Source organism: Microtus oregoni, unplaced genomic scaffold, assembly GCF_018167655.1.
Source record: "Microtus oregoni isolate MIOR12 unplaced genomic scaffold, Mior012 000000F_ref0000247, whole genome shotgun sequence".
Taxonomy (NCBI): Eukaryota; Metazoa; Chordata; class Mammalia; order Rodentia; family Cricetidae; genus Microtus; species Microtus oregoni.
Window position 1 is genome coordinate 7,748,926 of NW_024543059.1, and position 20,581 is coordinate 7,769,506.

At 39.1% G+C, this 20,581-nt stretch overlaps 1 protein-coding gene across 14 annotated transcripts in view; it reads left to right on the forward strand.

Annotated features, from left to right (window-relative positions):
- Dlg2 (discs large MAGUK scaffold protein 2) overlaps positions 1–20,581 on the forward strand; it is a 1,645,338-nt gene that overhangs the window by 872,167 nt on the left and 752,590 nt on the right. The window contains exon 1 of one of the 14 annotated variants that reach the window (XM_041643293.1): positions 16,228–16,700. The exons of 12 other annotated variants lie outside the window; for them this stretch is intronic. In XM_041643293.1, coding sequence (XP_041499227.1) covers positions 16,623–16,700 — 78 coding nt within the window. In that variant the 5' untranslated portion in view covers positions 16,228–16,622. Of the gene's footprint in view, positions 1–16,227; positions 16,701–20,581 lie in introns of those variants that run through there. One more of the 14 variants, XM_041643363.1, reaches the window with a different exon arrangement.

Here is a 20,581-nt window from a genome sequence, read left to right on the forward strand (position 1 = left end):
CAGTAAAGACCTTCCTATGTGATGTTGTTGCATTCCCAAATGGTACCACATGTGAATTACTAATTTAGATCGACTGTTAAGCCTTCTGCTGTATTCCCAAGGGTGGTTATAGTCTTTTAAATGCTCAATGAAAGTGTGATAAAAGTTTAATATGTGTTGATACATACATGATCCTTGGCCATGTTTTTTTATTCTCTTTCCAAATTAAAAAATGTACTGTTTTATTCGCATCCAGTAAAGAAGGACAGTGTGCAGCATCCCATGGATCTCTAGAGTAGCTAGCCTGCCAAAGGTTGATGAGATGGATAGTCCAGAGAATAGCCTGCGAAAACCTTGTTTCCCTAAGCAAGCAGCACAAAACAGAGGAGAAAAATCAATTTCTGAGATCAAAATTAAGTACCATGGTTAAGTCTGTTTCTGCAGGAAAACTAAATAAAATAGAAAAGGAGGATTGATTGGGCTTTCTTAAATTCTTTATTGATGTTCTTGTGATGCAGGGCAGACAAGAGATATAAACCCAAAATACATTGTTAATACTTGCACTGTTACTAAATGTATAATGTGGCAGAAGCAGAAACACGTGAAATTTCATTAGGAAAAGTTGCTGTAGGTGAGAGCAAAAAGATGGCAGAGAGAGTAAAAAAGGAAACAAAGTGACCTTTTTTCCTAAATTGTTCCAGTTTCTAGTTCTGCTCTTCATGATACTTTAGCTGTATGGGGTAATTTTGTTTTTAAAATCTTCCCTTTTCAGCCAAACAAAAGCAAGATTTATATGTCAAGTATTCTTTTGTGTTGTAATGGCTTTACGGAGATATGATTGATGCATGCAATATATTGTACATAAGTGCAATAAATTTTGACATCCACATCCACACCTCCATCCCTGCCACCACAGTGAAGATAATGACCATGCCCATCGTTCTCCAATGTTTCCTTATGCTCTTACACAAGCTTTCTTTCCTCTGGCCACATCCATCAATAGCAGTCGCTACTGTCAGTTTTGTTTGATTTTTCTTGATTTTTTTTACTACAATCATTCAGTGTGTATTTTCTTTTTAAATTTCCAATTTATATTACTCAACCTCATTATCTTTGAAAATAAATCTGTGCTGTTGTTGGTTCTTTTTTTCTTACTTAATAGTATTTCATTCTACAGATGTCATGTACTTTGGTTATTTGTGTGTTCCCGAGGGTTGAAGATTTTCATTTTGGGACAATTACAAATAAAACATTAGTGGAATATGTGTGCCGTCTTTGAAGGGACATGGTCTTCCATTTTTCTTAGGCAAATGCCAAGAACAGAGTTGCTATGTCATACTGTGTTACATGTTTAACTTTAGGGAAGCAACAGACTATTCCAAGCTTACACTGCTTTATACAGCCAAAGCCTCCGTTTCCTTCTGTATCTGCAGCATCTTTCTCTTGTAGGCTGGAAACTTCCCTAACTCAAGGTGGCTATAAAATCATATTTATTTCCTCTGGGTAGGCAACCATGTTCTCCATCACTGTGTCCCCAGTTACGTGACTTTCTCCCATCTCCTTCCTTCGTGACTTACCGCGGTCTGTGGGGCTTCCGCTCTGCAGTTCTTCCTACACATTAATGAGATAACTATTTAAGTGGTATTTCTGTGGGGCTTTGTTTGTGGATTACTGGATAGAGGCACCTTAACTCAATTCCCCCGAACCCGCTTTTCTGTGGGGCAACCTTGGGAAGCACTGCCTCTGTGTGACTTCATTAGCCACAATGAGAATCTTTCTTGGTTTCTTTCCAACTTGTGTGAGAAACAAATTTTGCAGAGACTTTACCAGAACCAAAGAACATGACAAGAAAACAAAAACACAAGGAATGGCAGCAGCTTTCTAATCCAAGCAAAGCTAGTACATTTCTAGAGATTGTGCGCCTGCTTCGGGGGAAACAAATATGTCATTTGATAGCATCTTCTCATTCTGGTGAGGAACCAGAACTCTAAATCAGGGTATATCTTACATTCACTCTTTGTCAATGGTTTGTAGTAAATTAAATTTTACTCCTATGTATATTGGTGTCGAAATTAGGTATGTTCTATAATTATTTGAATGTTGAATAAGGTAAACATTAATCATTTGACTCATTAAAATTGTTGTTGATTTTAATAAACATTTTGGCCACATGATACTTAGCACCCAAAATGCAAGCCTCCAATATGTACATGGACTCCATGTATATTTTGAGCACTATCTGTCCTTAAATATATCAATCCCATAATATGCTTCTCATCTTTTAGTCTTCTTCATCTCTCCACTGCTTGAATAGTATGAAATTTCACCATTGCCAGTACAACTGTACAGGTTTTTATTTTTCCTAACACAGTGCTTTCTTAGAATTTGTGGGGCCACTAGCATTGGAACAAGTATTTATCCCTAGTTCATGAACTTGCTCTTTGGAACCAATTCCCTATGAAGGGATACCTTGCTCAGTCTAGATACAGCGGGAAGGACCTTGGTCCTGCCTCAAGTGATGTGACAAACTTTGTTGATTCCCCATGGGAGGCCTCACCCTCTCTGAGGAGTGGATGAAGGATGGGATGGGAAGAAGATGGGGTAGCAGGAGGAGAGAAGGGAGAGGGAACTTTGATTAGTATGTAAAATAAAATTGTTTTAAAAATAAAAGAAACAAAGAGAATTTATAATCTAAATAAAAGTGGAAAGTATGTATTAAATACATAATTAAAAGCATCAAGTTGTGGACTTTTTTTTTTTGAGTTGCCTCTCATCATGGTCGGTGATGGAGATATTCATTTCATTCTATATGTCAATCAATTCTTTAAAAGTTTAGACAGGTATACATACCAGCTGACTCAAAGCTTCTACTTAGATGCCTAAAAGATACCTGTAAGACACTGTGTCCAGAAATTAACTTTTTTTTTTTTCCTAAAACACCTACTGCATTTTCTGTCTTCTCTGCAAGCAGTGGTGAGATTAACCTTTGTGCTTCTCAGTAGAAACAGTTTGGAACCATATGTGCCGTGTGTCTCTCTCTACCTCTGGTACAGGAGCACATCTGTTGCATCCATTTTTAAAATAGAGGTGGAAATAACCACTGATCTTAAGTTTCTGTCTATGTTAGTTTGGTCCAACTTGCTGTTCCCATTGAACTTGCGAAAGCAAGAGCTGCTAATTGTTTTGCTGCTCTGAGCCTTGACTGCCTACTGACATAGTTTTCCACGTTGCAGTGAGTGAGGTCATGCAAACACCAGCAATATTTGATTAGCTCTCTAAAATTACTTCTCATGCCATTTATTGCAGAAGCCAGTAGGATTTTCCTTTTTTAAAAAAAATTGAATTGGGAATATTTTATTTCAATCTTAAATGCTTTTATGAATTACTACAGAATTTCATAGCTTGCATTTTGAACATGCTCCTCCACCTCCTACCTCCCTCTCTCAGATCTACCTCTCTCTTCATCCATACCCACTTAACTTCATGTCCTCATTCATTTTCTCTGAGAACTCCCTGAGTGGAATTAGTGTTGCCTTTATACTCTTGGGTATGTGCTTATCCTCTGGAGCATTTTATACCTACCAGATGCTGTGCCCTCAGAGAAAACTAATTCTCCATCTTCCAGTAGCCATCAGTTACCAATAGCTCCTCAGCTGGAGGTTGGACTTCATTCTAACCTTCCCCTCTGTGCACTGGGAGTTTTTCAGGCTTGAGCTTTGATGGCTGTGTTCATTCGCTGACAGTCACTGTGAATTCCTATGCACAACGGCTGCATTATACCTGGAAGCCTTGGGAGAAGGGGATGACACAGACTTCCCCTCTAGGGCTGAGCATTCCGCTGTCTTTTATTCACTGCACCTTGGGTTTCGGTATTCATTGCAATCATCTGCATAAACAAGCTTCTCTCGTGAGATTTGAGATATGCTCTAGTATTACTGTGGGCAAACGGGAAGTCGTTGGGAATCAGTTTAATACTATGTCCCACTAGCACAGTAATAGTAATAGACTTTCCCTTCAGAGCTATGACTTGTCTAGTTACTGTGCCAGGAAGGAATTCTTCCTGTGGGACAAGCCTTGATCCACACAGAGAGTGGCTGGTTACTCCGATAACACTCATGTCACTAGTCCCCGTGAGTCAATCATTCTTGTAGCTCACAATATTCACAGTTGGATAATTTTTATGAATTTTATTAATGTATCAATGTATTAGCATTATGCAATACCATTTTACCTTCAGATAATTTCTTGTTCTCTTTAGTGTGTATCATGCCTTCCTAAGGTATGAGTAACTGTTAATTATTTGTGCAACTTGAGGATTTTAGAATAGAATTTTTCTATGAGCTGCATTGCACTATATGTTGTTATGGGCCTTCCTTACTGAATCATTCCTGCACTAAAATAGAAGTGTGTGTGTGTGTGTGTGTCTGTGTGTGTGTGTGTGTACATTTGCACACATGCATGTGCACGAGCATGCATGTGTAAGTGCTAATATATTATGCCCCTTTCATTTATCATATGAATGAGGGGATCTCTCAGGGCACAGGTTAAGTTCCCTAGAATATGAAGAATACATGCCAAATAGCTTCCAACATAACATATCTAATTTCAAAAAGAAAAAATAATACCACAAAAGCCTAGTTATGAGAAAATTGACACAAGAAATTTAAAAGCTTCTTTTTAGAAACTGTTGCTCATGAGGAATGCTCAGCAGATACAAGGAAAAGAATCAAATCTCTGTGTTAATGAACGTTATCAGAAAAATGATTGAAGAGATAGGAGAAGAAACTAGAGTGAAGAAAAGGGGCATGTGCGGGGGGTCCTCTTTCCTTTTGTCCTTGGTAGCCACAGGCCAGAGAGGGGAAAACGCAGATGAGGCGACAGAATCTTTGGCAGCCATGAGCAAGAATGGAGAGAGACCTCCAGGAGACAGATGTTGATAAATCAGCTCGATTTTATTCCAGAGTATAAGGAATATATAGAACTGGGGAGCCTGGGGACAAACCCTAATTTGCATTAAGTGGCATGCTCCCATCCCACGACTTGGTATGTGTCAGTCGTGTCCTATGGCAGAGTTCCTAACACAAGTCTGTTCAGCAGGAATCTGTGCCAAAGGTCAAGCTAAAGATGAATCAGGCATCTGGTTTAGGGACAGCTTTTAGATAAGGACAGTCCTCCAGGTCCAGGGACATCTTGCAGATAAGGACAGGTAGAGAGCAGGAAGCTCTGCTGAAGGGAGGGAGCTCCATTTTGCCAAGCTATGAGATAAACTGCTTGACCATAGGGAGACTGCAATCTCTGACCAGTCAGTAATATCTTCCAACCCAGCCACCATAGAAGTAAATTCCTATTTTTACTTACAGGTTTCCCTAAGTCCCCTTGCCCAATTCTCCCACAGCTTTTGATTCCTGCTTTTCAATTTAAAGATTACCTGTAAGATTTCTGCAGGTTTAATATCTTTATTTATCTCTTCTTTCACCGATGAACTAAATAGTTCTCGTTAGGAAACTTACAATCTAGGAGACACTTTCTTAGTGAGGAAGAATACAATGATGAGAAGATAGACGTGGTCTCTACATTGCTAGCATGGCTCCTAAGAAAATACATACACTAAATGATTATTTTAAAGGCAGTAATTATGCAAAAGAATGTTCTTGGCTGAGTGAGTCAGTAGTCTCTAGCCCATCAAGAAGTTTAATACAGAACATGTCCTTTGCTATAACTTGACTTTATTTCCACTGCTGTCATTCCAAAAAGCTCCCTCCATCTCCACCACCTCTTTCCCCTAACCTCTACCTCTGCCACATTCCTCCCAACAACATGTACTAGCCTGGACTAATTACAGAATAAATAAATATATAGCCTCTCCACCTAATTTTCTTCTAGTGCTCAAAAATGTCCCGTTTTCCAATTTTTCACCTTTTCCTCCTAACTTGGATAAGCTCCTTCATTTCTGTAGAATTTTATTTTCTCCATCTACAGAAGTAAGATATTATCAGACTCATGAGTTTCTTGTGAGGATAAAATGAGATGAGAGTATTTCCAAAAGTGTGATATGCTTCCGATAATACAAGGCTAACATTTCTCGTAAGACACCAAAATGAAGAGGTACTTACACTTCCCTGTTTATAGCTACACTATTCAATTGCTAAGTTATGGAGCAGCCGAGATGTCCGGCAACATAGGAATGGAAAAAGAAAACATGGTACATATACACAATACAACTTTATCCAGCTGTAAAGAAAAATAAAATCATGAATTTTGAAGGAAAATTGCCAGAGTAGATCATTGTGAAGCAAAATAAGCCAGTCTTAGAAATACAATTACTTCATTCAATATATGGATTTAAATTTTACCTATATTGTATTTATGTTTGTAGGGCATGAAAGAAGGAGGAAGAGATCTAAAGGAATGGGAAGTAATGAAGAGAGGGTACTGGGATACACACAACATGAAAGTAGATCAGTAGAGTAGTTGAGATGTAGCAAGGTAACCATAGAAAAGAGAGATAAATTAAAAAAAATAGCACACATATATATTCTACACTTTAACTTTCTTTTCTATGATTAAAGGCCCAGATAAAGCCTACTATTTTTCATGCTGACTTTAACAATAAATAAGCACTTGAACTTTGATAGAAATTATTAATGCAACTGTAGCTGAAGTATATTATCAATTTCCTTTTCAATGGACATTTATTTTGATTTGCATTTTCATATTAATGACTTTATACTATTTTCTTCCTTATCCTGATGGTGCTAAGTTCGCTTCTAAAATAATTCATTTAAATGTCAAGCATTAAGCCAGATTCAGACGAACTACTATTGTATGTTTTCAGTTCATTTGTGGTTCCTAGATTTTATGTATAGTCTTAAGATGTGTGTGTATGTGTGTGTGGTGTATGATGTAAAAGTAGAATCGAAACCATCTAAAGGAGCAAAGAAAATTAGCTTAAAAGGGAGAGAATGAAAGTATAGTGTGAAAATTTTCAAGTGTAATGTATGCCAGTATGGAAAGTCCCTTATATTGCATAGGACAATGGAAAATTTGTATATATATATATATATATATATATATATATATATATATCAAAAGTTTAAAATATAAGTAATAAGAAAGCAAGTCGATGCAGTGCTCCGCTGCGGGTCTCTGCCTCTGTTTCCATCAGTTGCTGGATGAAGATTCTATGGTGACATTTAAGGTATTCTTGAGACTACAGGGCAAGGCCAGTTTGGGAAGCCTCTCCTCTGTTGCTTAGGGTTTTAGCTGGGGTCATCCTTGTGAATTCCCAGGAATTTCTCTAGTGCCAGGTTTCTTGCTAGTCCCAAAATGACTCCCTCAATCAAAATATCTCTTTCCTTGCTCTTATCTCTGTCCTTCCTCCATCTCGACTATTACTGTCCCTTATGTTCTCCTGGTCCCTCCCTTTCTTTCCTCCTCTTCTCCTTCCACCCTCCTTTCTCCCCCCACCCCCATGCTTCCAATTTTTTCAGATGATCTTGTTATTTCCCCTTTCCATGTGGATCTATATATGTTTTACTTAGGGTTCACCTTGTTACTTAGCTTCTCTAGGATCATGAACTAAAGGCTCAATATCCTTTGCTTTACAGCTCGTATCCACTTAGGAGTGAGTACATACCATGTTCATCTTTCTTGGTTTCCTCACTCAGGATGGTTTTTTTCTAGCTCCCAACGTCCAGCTGAAGAGTGGGATGGGTGAGAATATGAGCAAAGAGGTCAAGACCATCATGGGGACCCACTGAAACAGTTTACCTGACCTAATGGGAGCTTACCAACTCCAGCTAGACAAGGAAGGAACTAGCATTGGTCCAAACTAGTCCCTCTGGATGTGGGTGACAATTGTATGGCTGGGGCAGACTGTGGGGCCACTGGCAGTGACACCAGGACTTATCCCTACTGTTTGTAGTGGCTTTTAGGGAACCTATTCTCTTTGGATGGATATTTTACTCAGCCTAGATAGAGTAGGGAGAAACTTGGACTTTCCCCAAATGTGCCTTTTCCTCTCTGAGGAATGAATGGGGGTTGGGGTGATAAGTGGAGGGGATGGGAGAAGGGGAGGGAGGGAACTGGAATTGGTATGCAAAATGAAAAAAGATAGTTTGTTTTCTTTTAAAAGATAAAATAAATTTAAAAATAAAATAAAGAAAGGAAGTCAAATGAAAAATGTAAAACTAAGTAAACTCTAAAAGGGATAGTACATAAATATATCCCAATAGGGTAATGCTAAATAAAATAATAGGAATCGATGGCCTGAACTTATCTCAAGATATTAAATATGATTTTAAGGCAAGGTTCCCTCATTTAATGTGAAGACTCTTAATAATCTTTCGCCTCTGCTTCTCATCAGCCTTCAAAGATATGACATATGAAGTGATTATAAATTTCTTACAAACTTTGTATATTATTTAAGCTGGAGAGGGTGCAATTAATACCCAGCATATTTTCAGCAACACTGTCTACGGTTGACATTTGCGCCGATGATTTCAACAGCTGCTGTTTCTGTTTTATGTAGGTGGCAGGATGGAAAATTAAATGAGTTGTATGTTTTCGTTAGCAGGTTTTTGTGTAAGAAAATGAAAGGGTTTTTTTTATTTATTTATGACTAGATTGTGTTTATTTATTTATTTATTTGTGGAGTATCCAGTTCTTATGGAAGATAAGGAATTACAATACAAAAAATAGAGTTTGCAGGCCACATCTCAACAAGTGCTCAAACCCTCATAAACGTGTGCTTTTCGAAGCGCTTTGAACCTGCCCAGGGACCATCTCATAGGCTACGAAGACCATTCTGAGGTTCAGCATGAGTGAGGGATGATATTGAACTGCGTTTGTGTATGGGAGTGCCTTTAGGCTTTTGAGAGTAGCATCTAATTATAAAGTCACACTCGTGCTCTTGCACAGTCATTACTAGTGCTCCTATTCTGTTACCTGAAAACTATATATTGAGTTCCTACTATGTGCAAGGAACTATGTCGACTTCTGAAGGTCTAAAGAACAACAACGGTATGATGGCAGTAGTCCACAGCTCAATATAAGTGATTAATGATTGTATAATGGTGACTTTGGCTATCTTAGAATATATGGTATGAAACAGCTTGTATTGCAATGAATTTTATAATACTTTATTATAAGCAAGGTATGCATGCTTATTAAGCGTTAAAACTTTTTGTGTAGACTAAGCTCATAACGGTCTGGGGGCTAAGTTGGAGTCACGCTCCCATGACTTATTTGTGTTTATACATAGTGAGTGTTGTAACTGCGAGCTCTTGAGTTAACTGTGGTGTCCCTAGAGTACAAAGGGTGCTGGGGTAAAAATGATGACTCCCGCTGCTCTTAAGCCAGATACTTGACCTTAGCTTTCCTTAGAGACTGAAATAGAGGACTCTGAACAAAACTTTAGAGAAACAGGAAAGATTCTCTTGAGTGAAAGTGATTCTAAAAAGTTTCATTTTCCAGCCCCAGAATACCTAAAGGAAGTCAGGCTTTTGTTGTGTGTTTAAAGAAAATAAATAAATTCATTATAATAATAATAATAATAGTGCAGAAAGAGGCTGCCAGGTGTAAAGTTAACATGCAGCTAATTGTGGACTAGTGAAATCTCAGGGTATCTGTCAGGCAGATGTATACAATTTTCCCAGTGCAACATCTGCGTTACTGAACATCTTGGGAAACGTCAAGACCAGCCTCAAGTAGAGCTCCAAATGAGAGTGTGTGGACTTGGAGAAATGACCTGAAAGGATGAGAATGGCAGGAACAGACCCCTAAGACAATAAGAAAACAAAAACATAGAACAGCAAAGTGTGTTTTAAATTAAAATCCCCCCAAAATATAATATAATAACAATTAATCTTAAAGGAGAAGTAGAGTATCTAAAATAAATACATATACTAATTCCTTAAGAATAAGCACAGTTTACTAGGCTTGCGAGTGTCCTTATTATCCCAGTGCTAATAGAAGTAAAGGGAGGAGGTTTATAAATTAAAGGCCAGCCCCAACTATACAGTCAGTTCAATTCCATACTGGCCTACAGAGTATGACCTACCAAATACCACCTAAAACAAAAGATCAACCACAAAAATCAACCCCAAAATATCATTTTTTAAAAGGCCTAATTCAGGTGATTAATGCAAGGTTAAAAAGGTACAAAATAGAAACTAAAATTAGGTAGCATATGTAACTAAAGTATTACTACAGGATATGATGTAGAAGAAAATGGGAGTTATAGCAAGCCATTAGACAGGGTGGAAGAGTATGAGGCTTAGACAAAGGGAATGATAAAAGTGAGAGAGAAGATATTTTAAGAAGAGCAACCACTGAAACTTTTAAAAACTAGTCAGGAGTTCAGTGAATGGTTCAGGATGGGCATGACACTCGTCCAAGGGTAATGACCTGAGGATCTGAGTTCTTACATCAATGCATAGCAAATATGGTGGTCAGTGTGTAATTCCGGTACTCAGGAGTGACAAGAAGACAGGGCCTTCTCTGCAACAAGTTAGCTGCCTAGACTAGCCAAATGAGCTAGCTCAGGTTCAAGCAAGACACCCTGCCTCAGAACATGGAGTGAAAAATTAGTAAGGAAGATACCCATTGCCTAACTCTGGCCTCCATGTGCCTATATACCTGCACACACTGAGCCCACCCACACACCTGAGAATGAACATACATACGTGCTCACCACACACAAATACCCCTACAGAAAAATCTGATTAAAGAAAAACCATGAGTTAAAAACAAAATATTTTTAAAGAATAGAAATGTTACATGAATTAGAAAAGAATATTTCTTGGAGCACCGTAATTAGACTGATAGCCTTGCATCATAAAAATTAATGCAGTGAGACACTGTGACATAGTGTATGTTCAGAATGCTGAGGAAAATTGACGGTAAGTTTAGCAATCACTACCTATACTATTATACAAGCTTAAGGTGAGTATAGACGGTGTAGGGAAATGCTAAATGACTGTGTGTTTAATTATCATAGAAATTTATTTCCAAAAGACTATTAAAAGATGAACATTGATAAGAAAAAATTAACCCAAATAGAAGGATAGAGGTGGTAAAATAAAGAGAAAATCGATAGCTCGTTGGGGTGATTGTGAGAAAAGTTTGTTAGTAAAAATTTCTTGCTGGAGACATTGAGAGCATAAAGGGCTGACTTGATAGTGGATGAAGCCACAATGTCAACATAGATTAAAACCTCTCACAATGATAACACAGGAAGCTGGGCTGCAATAAAAGCGCTTAGCTGCTCAGTGAATGGACCATTGAGATCACATGTTTTAGTATTTACTAATAAACATAGCTAATGTGATATTGGTACAAAAATCCCAGATCAATATAAAAGGACCCTAATTACATACACCCATATGATCTAGACTTATGACTTTGGGCTAGGACATGATAGTGAGGACAAGGAACAACATTTTAAATATCAAAACAGTAAATAAATCTGGCTGTGAATAAAGAGAAAACATGGATTCTTACTTTTTGCTAAGTTGAAAAATGAATGGGAACATCATTTTGAAAAGCCCAAGTTTGCGTTATCTATGAGAAAACAATATCCTTTTAGATTTGGAAAAGGAAAGCATTTTTAAATACAAAAATGTACAGACATTAGAAAAGCATAAATGAATTTCTGTACAGTTAAATATATATGAAGGCTTGGGTTAGTAAAATGTGAAGTAAATTAAAGAATGAGAGCAAATATAAAGACTGAATGAACATACAGAGGACTAAAGGCCGGAATACTAAATACTTCCATAAACCAATAGGAATGTAACTCTGTTTTAAAGTGAACAAAATCAAAGGTTCTAAATTTCCCCAGGAAGTACAGATATTCATCAAGAATGAGCACCAAGCTCAGTGGTTGAGCCCTTACCTGGAACGCATGAGGTTCTGGGTTGGATGCCCTACTACACACCCATGCATACAGAGCACACCACAGCAAGACTACAAATAGTCACATGTATTGGACCATACCTGGTTAGACTGTCATCTAAAATACATGACTCATAAAATAATAATGAAAGTGTGAGAGCACATGTTAGTGAGCTAAAATGAAAGTTGATCAGAGTCAGCAATCACCAGCTATATTTTGAAGCATCTAAAAAATCCTATGTACCTAAAGAGATGGTGCAGAAATGCTTGTGGAGAATTAGTTTTAGATTTGAAGTAGAATATAGTTGGGGGAGGAGACTGAACCATATTTAGAACACATTTCTATAAAAATATTTTGAAAAAAAAATGATGGCAAAAATAAAAATATTTTAAATCTATAAAGTTGATTGGTGGAAATTATAATTATATATTAGCATGCCATTATCAAATATTTAAAACAAAAGACTCATGAGAGAGTAACACATCACAGAAATAGTTCTGATAATTTTGAGAGCTGAAAAATATTAGCTCACTTGTCATCAGTCAATGGAATTATCTGAATAGCTCAAATTTTTTCACACTTTTCCATAACTGATTACGTCTTTGGTACAGAAATACTACTATGCCTGGGTGAATTGGTTCAAACTGACATTGGGGTGCATGTAACTTCATACTGACCGTCATTTCTGTTGATGACTTAAAAATGAAAAAAGTCTTAGATCCTTCATTTATTTTTAAAAATTTAAATTAATTCAATATTAATTACTGTGTTTTCACTGCTAGTTTTTGTTACTAGTTTTATGACAAATAGAAACTGAAAAATACCTATTTTCTCCTGGAGTCTCCAAGGCACAAATACAAATCTAACGGAGCCTATTCTGCATTGAAACTTATTTCTTTGCGTGTCCCTGACCCCAACTGCATTGTGCTTCATGAGAGGAGCAGTTGTGTTATATTTTTTTAATTTATTTATTTATTAAGGATTTCTGCCTCTTCCCCGCCACCGCCTCTCATTTCCCTCCCCCTCCCCCGATCAAGTCCCCCTCCTCAACTTGAAGCATTTGGCCTGTAGTTATGTCTCAACACATTTTGCTGGCACCGAGTAATTCACCTTTGTAATCACACAGGTGATAATGTGTATTGCTTCTCACAACTTTTGCATTATTTATTTCATAATAAAAAGGTATATAGATCCAAATATCTTCCTCTTCCTTCTACTCCATCCAGATAAAACTTATATCAAGATATTGTCATTTCTGTGAGTAGAAAGTAAATATGTTTATCATCTTTTACTTGCAAAGTTTATAATGTATATTTTATACTTGCTGTTACTAATTGACTAACTCAAATGCTAGCCATAGGCTATCATTTACTCATATGAAATGTGCAAAACACCAGACAAAAATGTGTGGAGGAGTTTCCCTTTTTTATTTGTTCATGAAGATGCATTCTCTCAGGTTTAAAAGTGTATCTAAGTAGATACTGATATCTAAGGATTAGTTTCTTTTTCTGCTTTTAAACTAATTCTTTAGTGTCTAGATAACAATTTTTAAATGTCACTAATATGCCAGGCAGAAAACTGTAGGTGTGGAATACCAAATGGCTTGATTTAAGCATTCCATTGACCTTGGGTATTCATTCAGAGGAATCACATAGGTATATGTGTGTATAGAGATTTGTTGAGGGATGAACCCAACACTGCTTATAAAATTTCATGTTGCATCTCAAACGCAGCTGTAACTGGGAGGCTTCTGCCAGGTGAAAGGTATTAATGGTGAAATTGCGAAGGCAAGGGTCTGTCCAGGTGGTAATCATATGCACATGGAAAGTGTCAGAACTCTCTGTCTTCCTGCAGCTACAGTGCGGCAACTTATTTATCTCAATCAGCAGAGCAATGGGTAGAGACAATTAGGATTAACTGTAGGCAGCTGCCATCCTGTTTGTGTGAGATGCGTGTGTTCCAGGACAGCCCAGGAAAGATGGTTATATAAAAATGGCAGTGAATATACTCAGTTGACATTATATTCCTCTTGAAGCTGAAAACTTACAGTATCCCACTGACTTCCAGTCTTCCTGATTCTTTTTTCCTACTCTGTCATAGATATACATAAAGATAAATTTATGTCATCCACATTTTGATGAGCACGTGTAATGCAAGCGTGTACCCTGACAACTAGTGGCTTTCACCGTATTTACATTTTGTTCCTCCAACTGTCTACTTAAAGACCACTAATTACTGTTAAGTTTTTCAGCTCAATCTAAGGTGGTAGGCAGCATTTATTTTCCGAAGGATCCCATTCTGGAAAAGTGAGTACAGCCTTCAAATCAAATGTGTGGAGAAGGTAATTGGGGCAGCAGAACAGAAAAATCAGTAAATAAAATGGACAAATACTAAATATCTTGTCGTACTCCTGTTTCCATAATTTAAGAAAGTTCAGATTTATAGGAAAAATGCAAAAAAAAAAAAAGATTGTGCAATCTGGTAGTCCCCTCAAAATAAGTGAAGAGCCTTTGTTTCACTTTAGGGCATTTATCAGTCACTTGACACTTAGTAACTTCTCTAACTCTCTATCATCTGACTCCATCTTAACATGCTACAAAAGAATATTTTAATTTTACACATTAATTTAAGGTGGCTATCCTCCACCTAGCCTTCGGTATCCTGTGCTTTTTTTTCTCTCTTTCTAAATACTATTTTAACTCCAACATGGCTTGAGCGAGCTTATGTGCAGGAATAATGGATCCTTTTGGCATCACAGCAACAGTGGGTTAGCTGTGGTCCTGCGGGGGAGCTCTTTGAAACCTAAGCAGGTGCGATCATGCATTTATTTGTTGACTCTCTGTGGCACATTTCCTCCATGGTGTAGAGGGTGTAATGTGGAGAACTCTACACTGGGGTTGCCTAAGAGGGTCAAAAGGAAATGAAAGGAAAACAGTGCTTGTAGGAACTGAGCACACAGCGCCAAAGAAACAGCTCTTGGCACAACCCAACCCTGGGTAGCAGGTAGGCATGCCAAAGAAGGTTGAAGGAGTCAGGCTACCCTGAGGGGCCCAGAGTTAGCTTTTTAAGATTACTGAATCATTTCACCACAGCAATAGAGTTCTATTAAACTCTCACATATAAAGACCCACAATTAGATTCAAAGCACAGAACAGGGCCTTAAGAACCATCTACCCAGTTTATTTAATGTATACACGAGCCAGAGAGAACAAATAGTTAGAAACAAAATCAAAGGTCAGAAACACAATCATGCATTTATTTCTTCCATAACTATGTGGGGCATGTTCTAGGCATACAGTCCCCTGGGACGTGAATAACAACCCATACTGCCTGGTTCCACCTCCTGTTGCCTCAAAGGTGTCCAAATTTAACAGTCTACATTCTCGGTTGACAGCAATCCCAACCCCTTTGAGGGAAAGACCTCAGCCACCTCACACAGATCTATTACTGGCAGTGTCTTTGCTGAGAGAAGGGAATTCTCTTCCAAGGGTTTGCAGTTGTGCTAGCCGCCTTTGATTCATACATGCTTATAGTGCCTGTCTTCCAGGTCAGCTAGGAAAGGCTTGATGGATGGGGAGACGTCAATGTATCTGTGTGTTATCCTTTACTGCAATTGGCAGCCAGCTTAAGCAATATCTTTCACTGGGGGAAACACTGTCTCTGAAAATTGACTTTACCCTAAAAGTGCCTGGCTTGATAGTTGAAACCCTAATAAGATAACTGAAGTTGGAAACCTTTCCTGTAAGAGTCAAATGAGAAATTTCTTCAAGGAAACAGTGTTCAGGAGCTGCCATATTAATCTGCCTTTCCCCGGTGATAGCACAAAAGCTAATTGTCCCTTTAAAACAGGATGTCACTGCAAGAAGAGCTAGAGGAGGGGGACTAGTTTCAAGGCAGCATTAAGTACTTCCCATATGCCAGTTCCCATACTAAAAATACTTCAAACTAATGACTTGGAGACTAAGGACCTTCACTGAGGCATTTGGAATGACATGTCAGTCTAATAACTTTGCCCTTTGTCTTGGGCCAGTCTCCTAAGAAGTAAACTTCCTCTATTGCAAGCTGTAGACAAGGATGTAACTTTGCTTGGACCAGAGTAGTTGAAAATGGGGAAGCAAAGGAGGCGTTTTCTAGTCATCTTAGTGGTCATCTTGGATAACCTGATTGGGATTTGGGCTCCAGGGACACCTGTTTGTTCCTCCAGGGCCAGAGCCGTAGCGCTCCGCCTCTCCCTCGTGCCCAGTCACTCTGGCATTGTCTGGTACACCTGTGAGACTGTGTGAACGTCTCTAGGTGGCCGCTGCCTTCAGCACGTATTGTCAAAACAGAGGGAAGTCAAACAGCCAAGCGAGGCATGCAGTTGAAGTGAGAGCCGGAGGTGTGCTGCCTCTGTGGAGTTAACCGCAGCTTCCCTTCCTTCTCACACATGGAGTTTGGAGCTGAAGAACCGCAGCCCGACACTTAGCCAAGTGGACGTGTGTGAGCCGGCTCTGAAGGCTGCTCCGCCGCCTCTCCCGGACCTCCTGCTGGCGGGATGTAAATATACCTGCAGACCGGCCAAACAGGATTGCCTCCCCCCAACACCAACCCCTCCCTCCTCCCACCCTCTCCCTGGCTAACCAGCATGAGAGGATCGGAGAAAGCAACAGTCCGCAAGTGACAGCTCCAGCCGGATTCCGCTCGGCTCAACCTCCGTGGGAAGTTGATTGTGCTGAGGCTTTCATTGTGAATCTCCGTTGGCATCGCTATGTTTGCCTCGATCTGGTATGCCAAGAAGCTGGGTCGCAGGTTCGTGCACAATGCCAGGAAGGCGAAATCAGAGAAGGTATGGAATAAGTGGGGGGGAAGATCGCCTTACGGATGTGCCAAGCGCCTGCTCTGGGCTCTTGGTCTGAATACCGACGCAGCAGCCTTTATTAGCTGGTTGTGAGAACCTGGCTCACACTGGGAATGTGGTCCATGGCACTCAGGAAGGGGCAACTCTTAGAGCCTCGTCCTGGAGGGAGGGGGGAACATTCAGGGTTGATCAGGATCCCTGGCTATTCCAACTGTTTGCCCAAAGCCGCGATTGATAGGGTCTCCACAGAGTCAAGGATTCCCTGGCATTGCATTGGATTCTAGCAGGGGAGCAGCTGCAGTCTGTGCTTGTTGGGGGAGCTCAGTAGAAAACTTGTTGCTGTACTGCATTATTTTTATTACTGTGATCTTTGGTTCTGTGGGAGCATTATAAATATCCGTGTCTTTCTCTAGTACATGCGTTCTAGCCTGTGTCCTGGGAGACTTACAGTAACACACACCAGACCTCACAGGACTGCTTGATATTGTTCCCACTGAACAGAAATCTTCAGTACAAAAGTGCTTACAAGGAGCATCGATTCTATGTTCAACCGGCTCCCGGTCTCCCTTTAGAGAATGGCTTTGTAGCTCTTGGATTTTGCAGAATGAGTTTCCAGATCATCTCCGTACAGATTGACCCCCTTAGTTTTGTTTCTCTAAGAAATTAAGATGGCCTGCACAGTCCCAAGGTACATCACAAACCTGAACATGACAGGAGATACTGGTTTGCATCTTTGATTTTTCCAGTGCTTTCTGAGACACTGGTCAAAAACTGCCACATCTTGGAAATCAGTATCCCATTTGGTAGGTGCTGGGGAAACTTCCAGCAAACCTAACAGAATCTTGTGCAAACCCACATTGTCTATACTACTCTGAGGATGTTATTTTTAGCCCAGATCTCTTCCACCTTTCATACATTTCTGAGACTGACTCGGGATGGCTCTCGGGGTCTGTGGTACTGTTCTTCCTCTCAACTAAGAAGATGCCATAGATAGAACATTTCGTTTGTTCTGTCAGAAGAGGGTGTTGATAAAACTCAAGAACCCAAGGTAAACCAAAAGAGGATTACAACGTAAAAAGAGCAATGTCTTTTCCCTTAAGGGCTGTAGCCTTTAATGGTGTCAGGATCCAAATGCTGTCTCATGATAGCCAGCTTGTTCTTCATTGACTCTTTTGGTGAAGAAGGGGTGGGAAGGTTTTGGGTAACATAGGTCCCTTCCACATTTTCTATGTCATAAACTGCAGACTTACCATGTTCCAAGACATTTGGTTGGGGGTTTTGTTTATGTGCTTCTCAAGTAATTTTTAAAGAAAAAGACTTATGAGAAAAAAAAACCTACTTAGAATTCTATTAGAGTACTTTTTTTTAAAAAAGAAAAGTATTTTCCCCCCCATAAAAATTATAGGCTATATAGATAACAAGGCTCTGAAAGGCACTGGCACTGGGGGATGATGCCTTCTGGCTAATTAGTATGCAAAGAAAAGTTGACTCTTCCAATGCCATTTAATTCAGGTTTGGACCTGAATGTGGGGACTAGCAGCTGTGTGTGCAGGACTTGAAAGGCTGTTAATCTAACAGTGTCTTGGGCTCAGCTTTGCCAGTATATGAAGACGGTAGCAAGGGGCCTCCGAATGTCCTCTTCATTTGCAGACTGTATAATGTCTAGAACAGGCAAGAAGAAATCGGGAGTGAGGCTAAAGGATTTTCCTTCCTTATCTTACTCAGAGGGCAAGATGCGTTCAGGTCAGGATATCAGCACCAACTGAAGTTCTGCTGTCAGATTGGTAAAGACCAAAAAAAAGCAGATTCATGCTCATGCCCTGTGTGAGCCAATAGGGCTAGGAGGGGCTAATTTCGAACATTAGGTGCTGACGTCTCCTAGAGTTTGTATTTTGGGAGTTCCTGGAATAAATTAAAAGATAGGCTTCCTAGAAAAACGTAGCCATTCCGTCAATGCCCGGTGATTGGCAATAGTTTATTGTGCACACTGTAACAAACAACTTCCTGAAACAAATGATTACGAATTAGTATTTTCTGCCCAGAGCTCAGTAGCACACCTTGAGAAATAAGTTGACAAATAGTGCCACAGGCTGCAACAGCTAAGGAGGTAAATCTGGATTATGAAAGGGTGATCATTTTACTATCCTTTGTGAAGTGTGCCTCCTCCCCGTATAACCAGCTAACCACTAACCCTATAACCACACTAACCACACTAACCCTAGTCCTTTTATCGTATGTTATCATGCAGATTTGAACTTGATAGTATTTTTCTCAAGATGAGGATTGATCGAAGAGTTATTTGAGAATATAAAAGCCTAAATGGCATCCTAAAGATACAGTATGCCTTGATTTCTGGTTGTTTAGCCTATTGCTTGACTTCAGTTAAAGGCCAGTACAATACACAAGAATTGGATGATGTCTGTTATATTGTTACATGTTATATCTTATCAATAACCTCTATCTGCACACTGTCCCTCAAGCTGTTTCCTATATGAGATTTAGTTTGACCTTCATATCCTCTAGAATATGCTATTTTTCTAGAATTCTTGAGGATAGATTGGATAGCCCAAGGTTACAGTAACTATCAGTGCTGGGATTTGAACTCAGATCATCCTAAGCCATTTCTAAACTATATTTTTGGATCTCTTGCACTGTCTACCACTCTCATAGCTATCCAGGGTCTCCTAATATGGTCTTGTCCAGATAAGTTAAACATTGCTACTGATCTTGGCCTTCTTTTTTGAATTGGAACTTCCAAAGTCATGAAGTTTCCAGAATCAAAGTGTGTGACTTTTGCAACTCAACTGCCATGCTTCAGATAAAGTGATAATCATCTGAAATAGAGAAGTACCTGTCCTATTAATGATTTTTCACTTTGTGCCCTTTAGTTGGACAAATGCAGCAAGGTGTTTCTTGGCAGCTATTTTTCTCAATACATAGCTTGTTATGGTCAAATCTTAATAACCTAAACATTGACGTTTGTACTCATCGATCTTCCTTACAGAATTCAAAGATGTCTTTCATAAAGAAGGACTTAAATTTTAGTCAATTATAACTGTGCTTTTCTTTAGGAGTGAGTCAAAGATGTTAGCTAATTCATATTGCTATTTTCTCCTGAAAATGAAAAGCCAAAGACTCTTTGTTATTTTTTCATTGTAAGGATGGTTGCGCGGACCAGTAAATTCTTGAACGAAATTACCCTAAAAGTGGTAATGTGCTCTCAGAGAGTGTGGTCAGAGCACAGCATCGTTGTTCATGTAGTTATCCCCCCTCGTCTAGATCCCTCGTGATTAATTGGGAAGCTTGTGTTTCTCTTTTATGCATGTTGTGAACTTTCACCGTAAGTCTCTTAATTTAGACCATTTCCAGATTGCTTTACTCTAAACGGCTAGATGCTACATCCAAGATATATTGAAAATGCAATTTCAGGTCACACAAAAATGCCAGAGTATTGAAGTACTTAAAGTTGTGAACCTTCGTCGATTGTTTTTATTTTCATTTTTATGCATTTCTTACTACTTTGAGGGGGAAAATTGAAAAGTGCTTGCATGTGCACTTTGAGGAGACTAGTATAACATGCTTCATCTACTAAAGGTAACCATGGTAACCATGGATAAACAGAGCCGTGTAAGATAACCTCCAAGTAATATAACAGTCTGAGCCCACTTTTCCTGACGTTAGGCCATATTTACCCTTGAGAACTTTCCCGAAAGTTAGCATACTAGAAATCCCTTTCTTCTTTTCTAAATGCAGCACATTAATTCAGTCTAAACTGAAGCAAAGGACAACCTAGTGATGAGGCTGTCAGCAGTGTGGCCAAAAAGAAAACATTATGACCTTGGTGATCCTGGCAGAATATAAAGAGCATT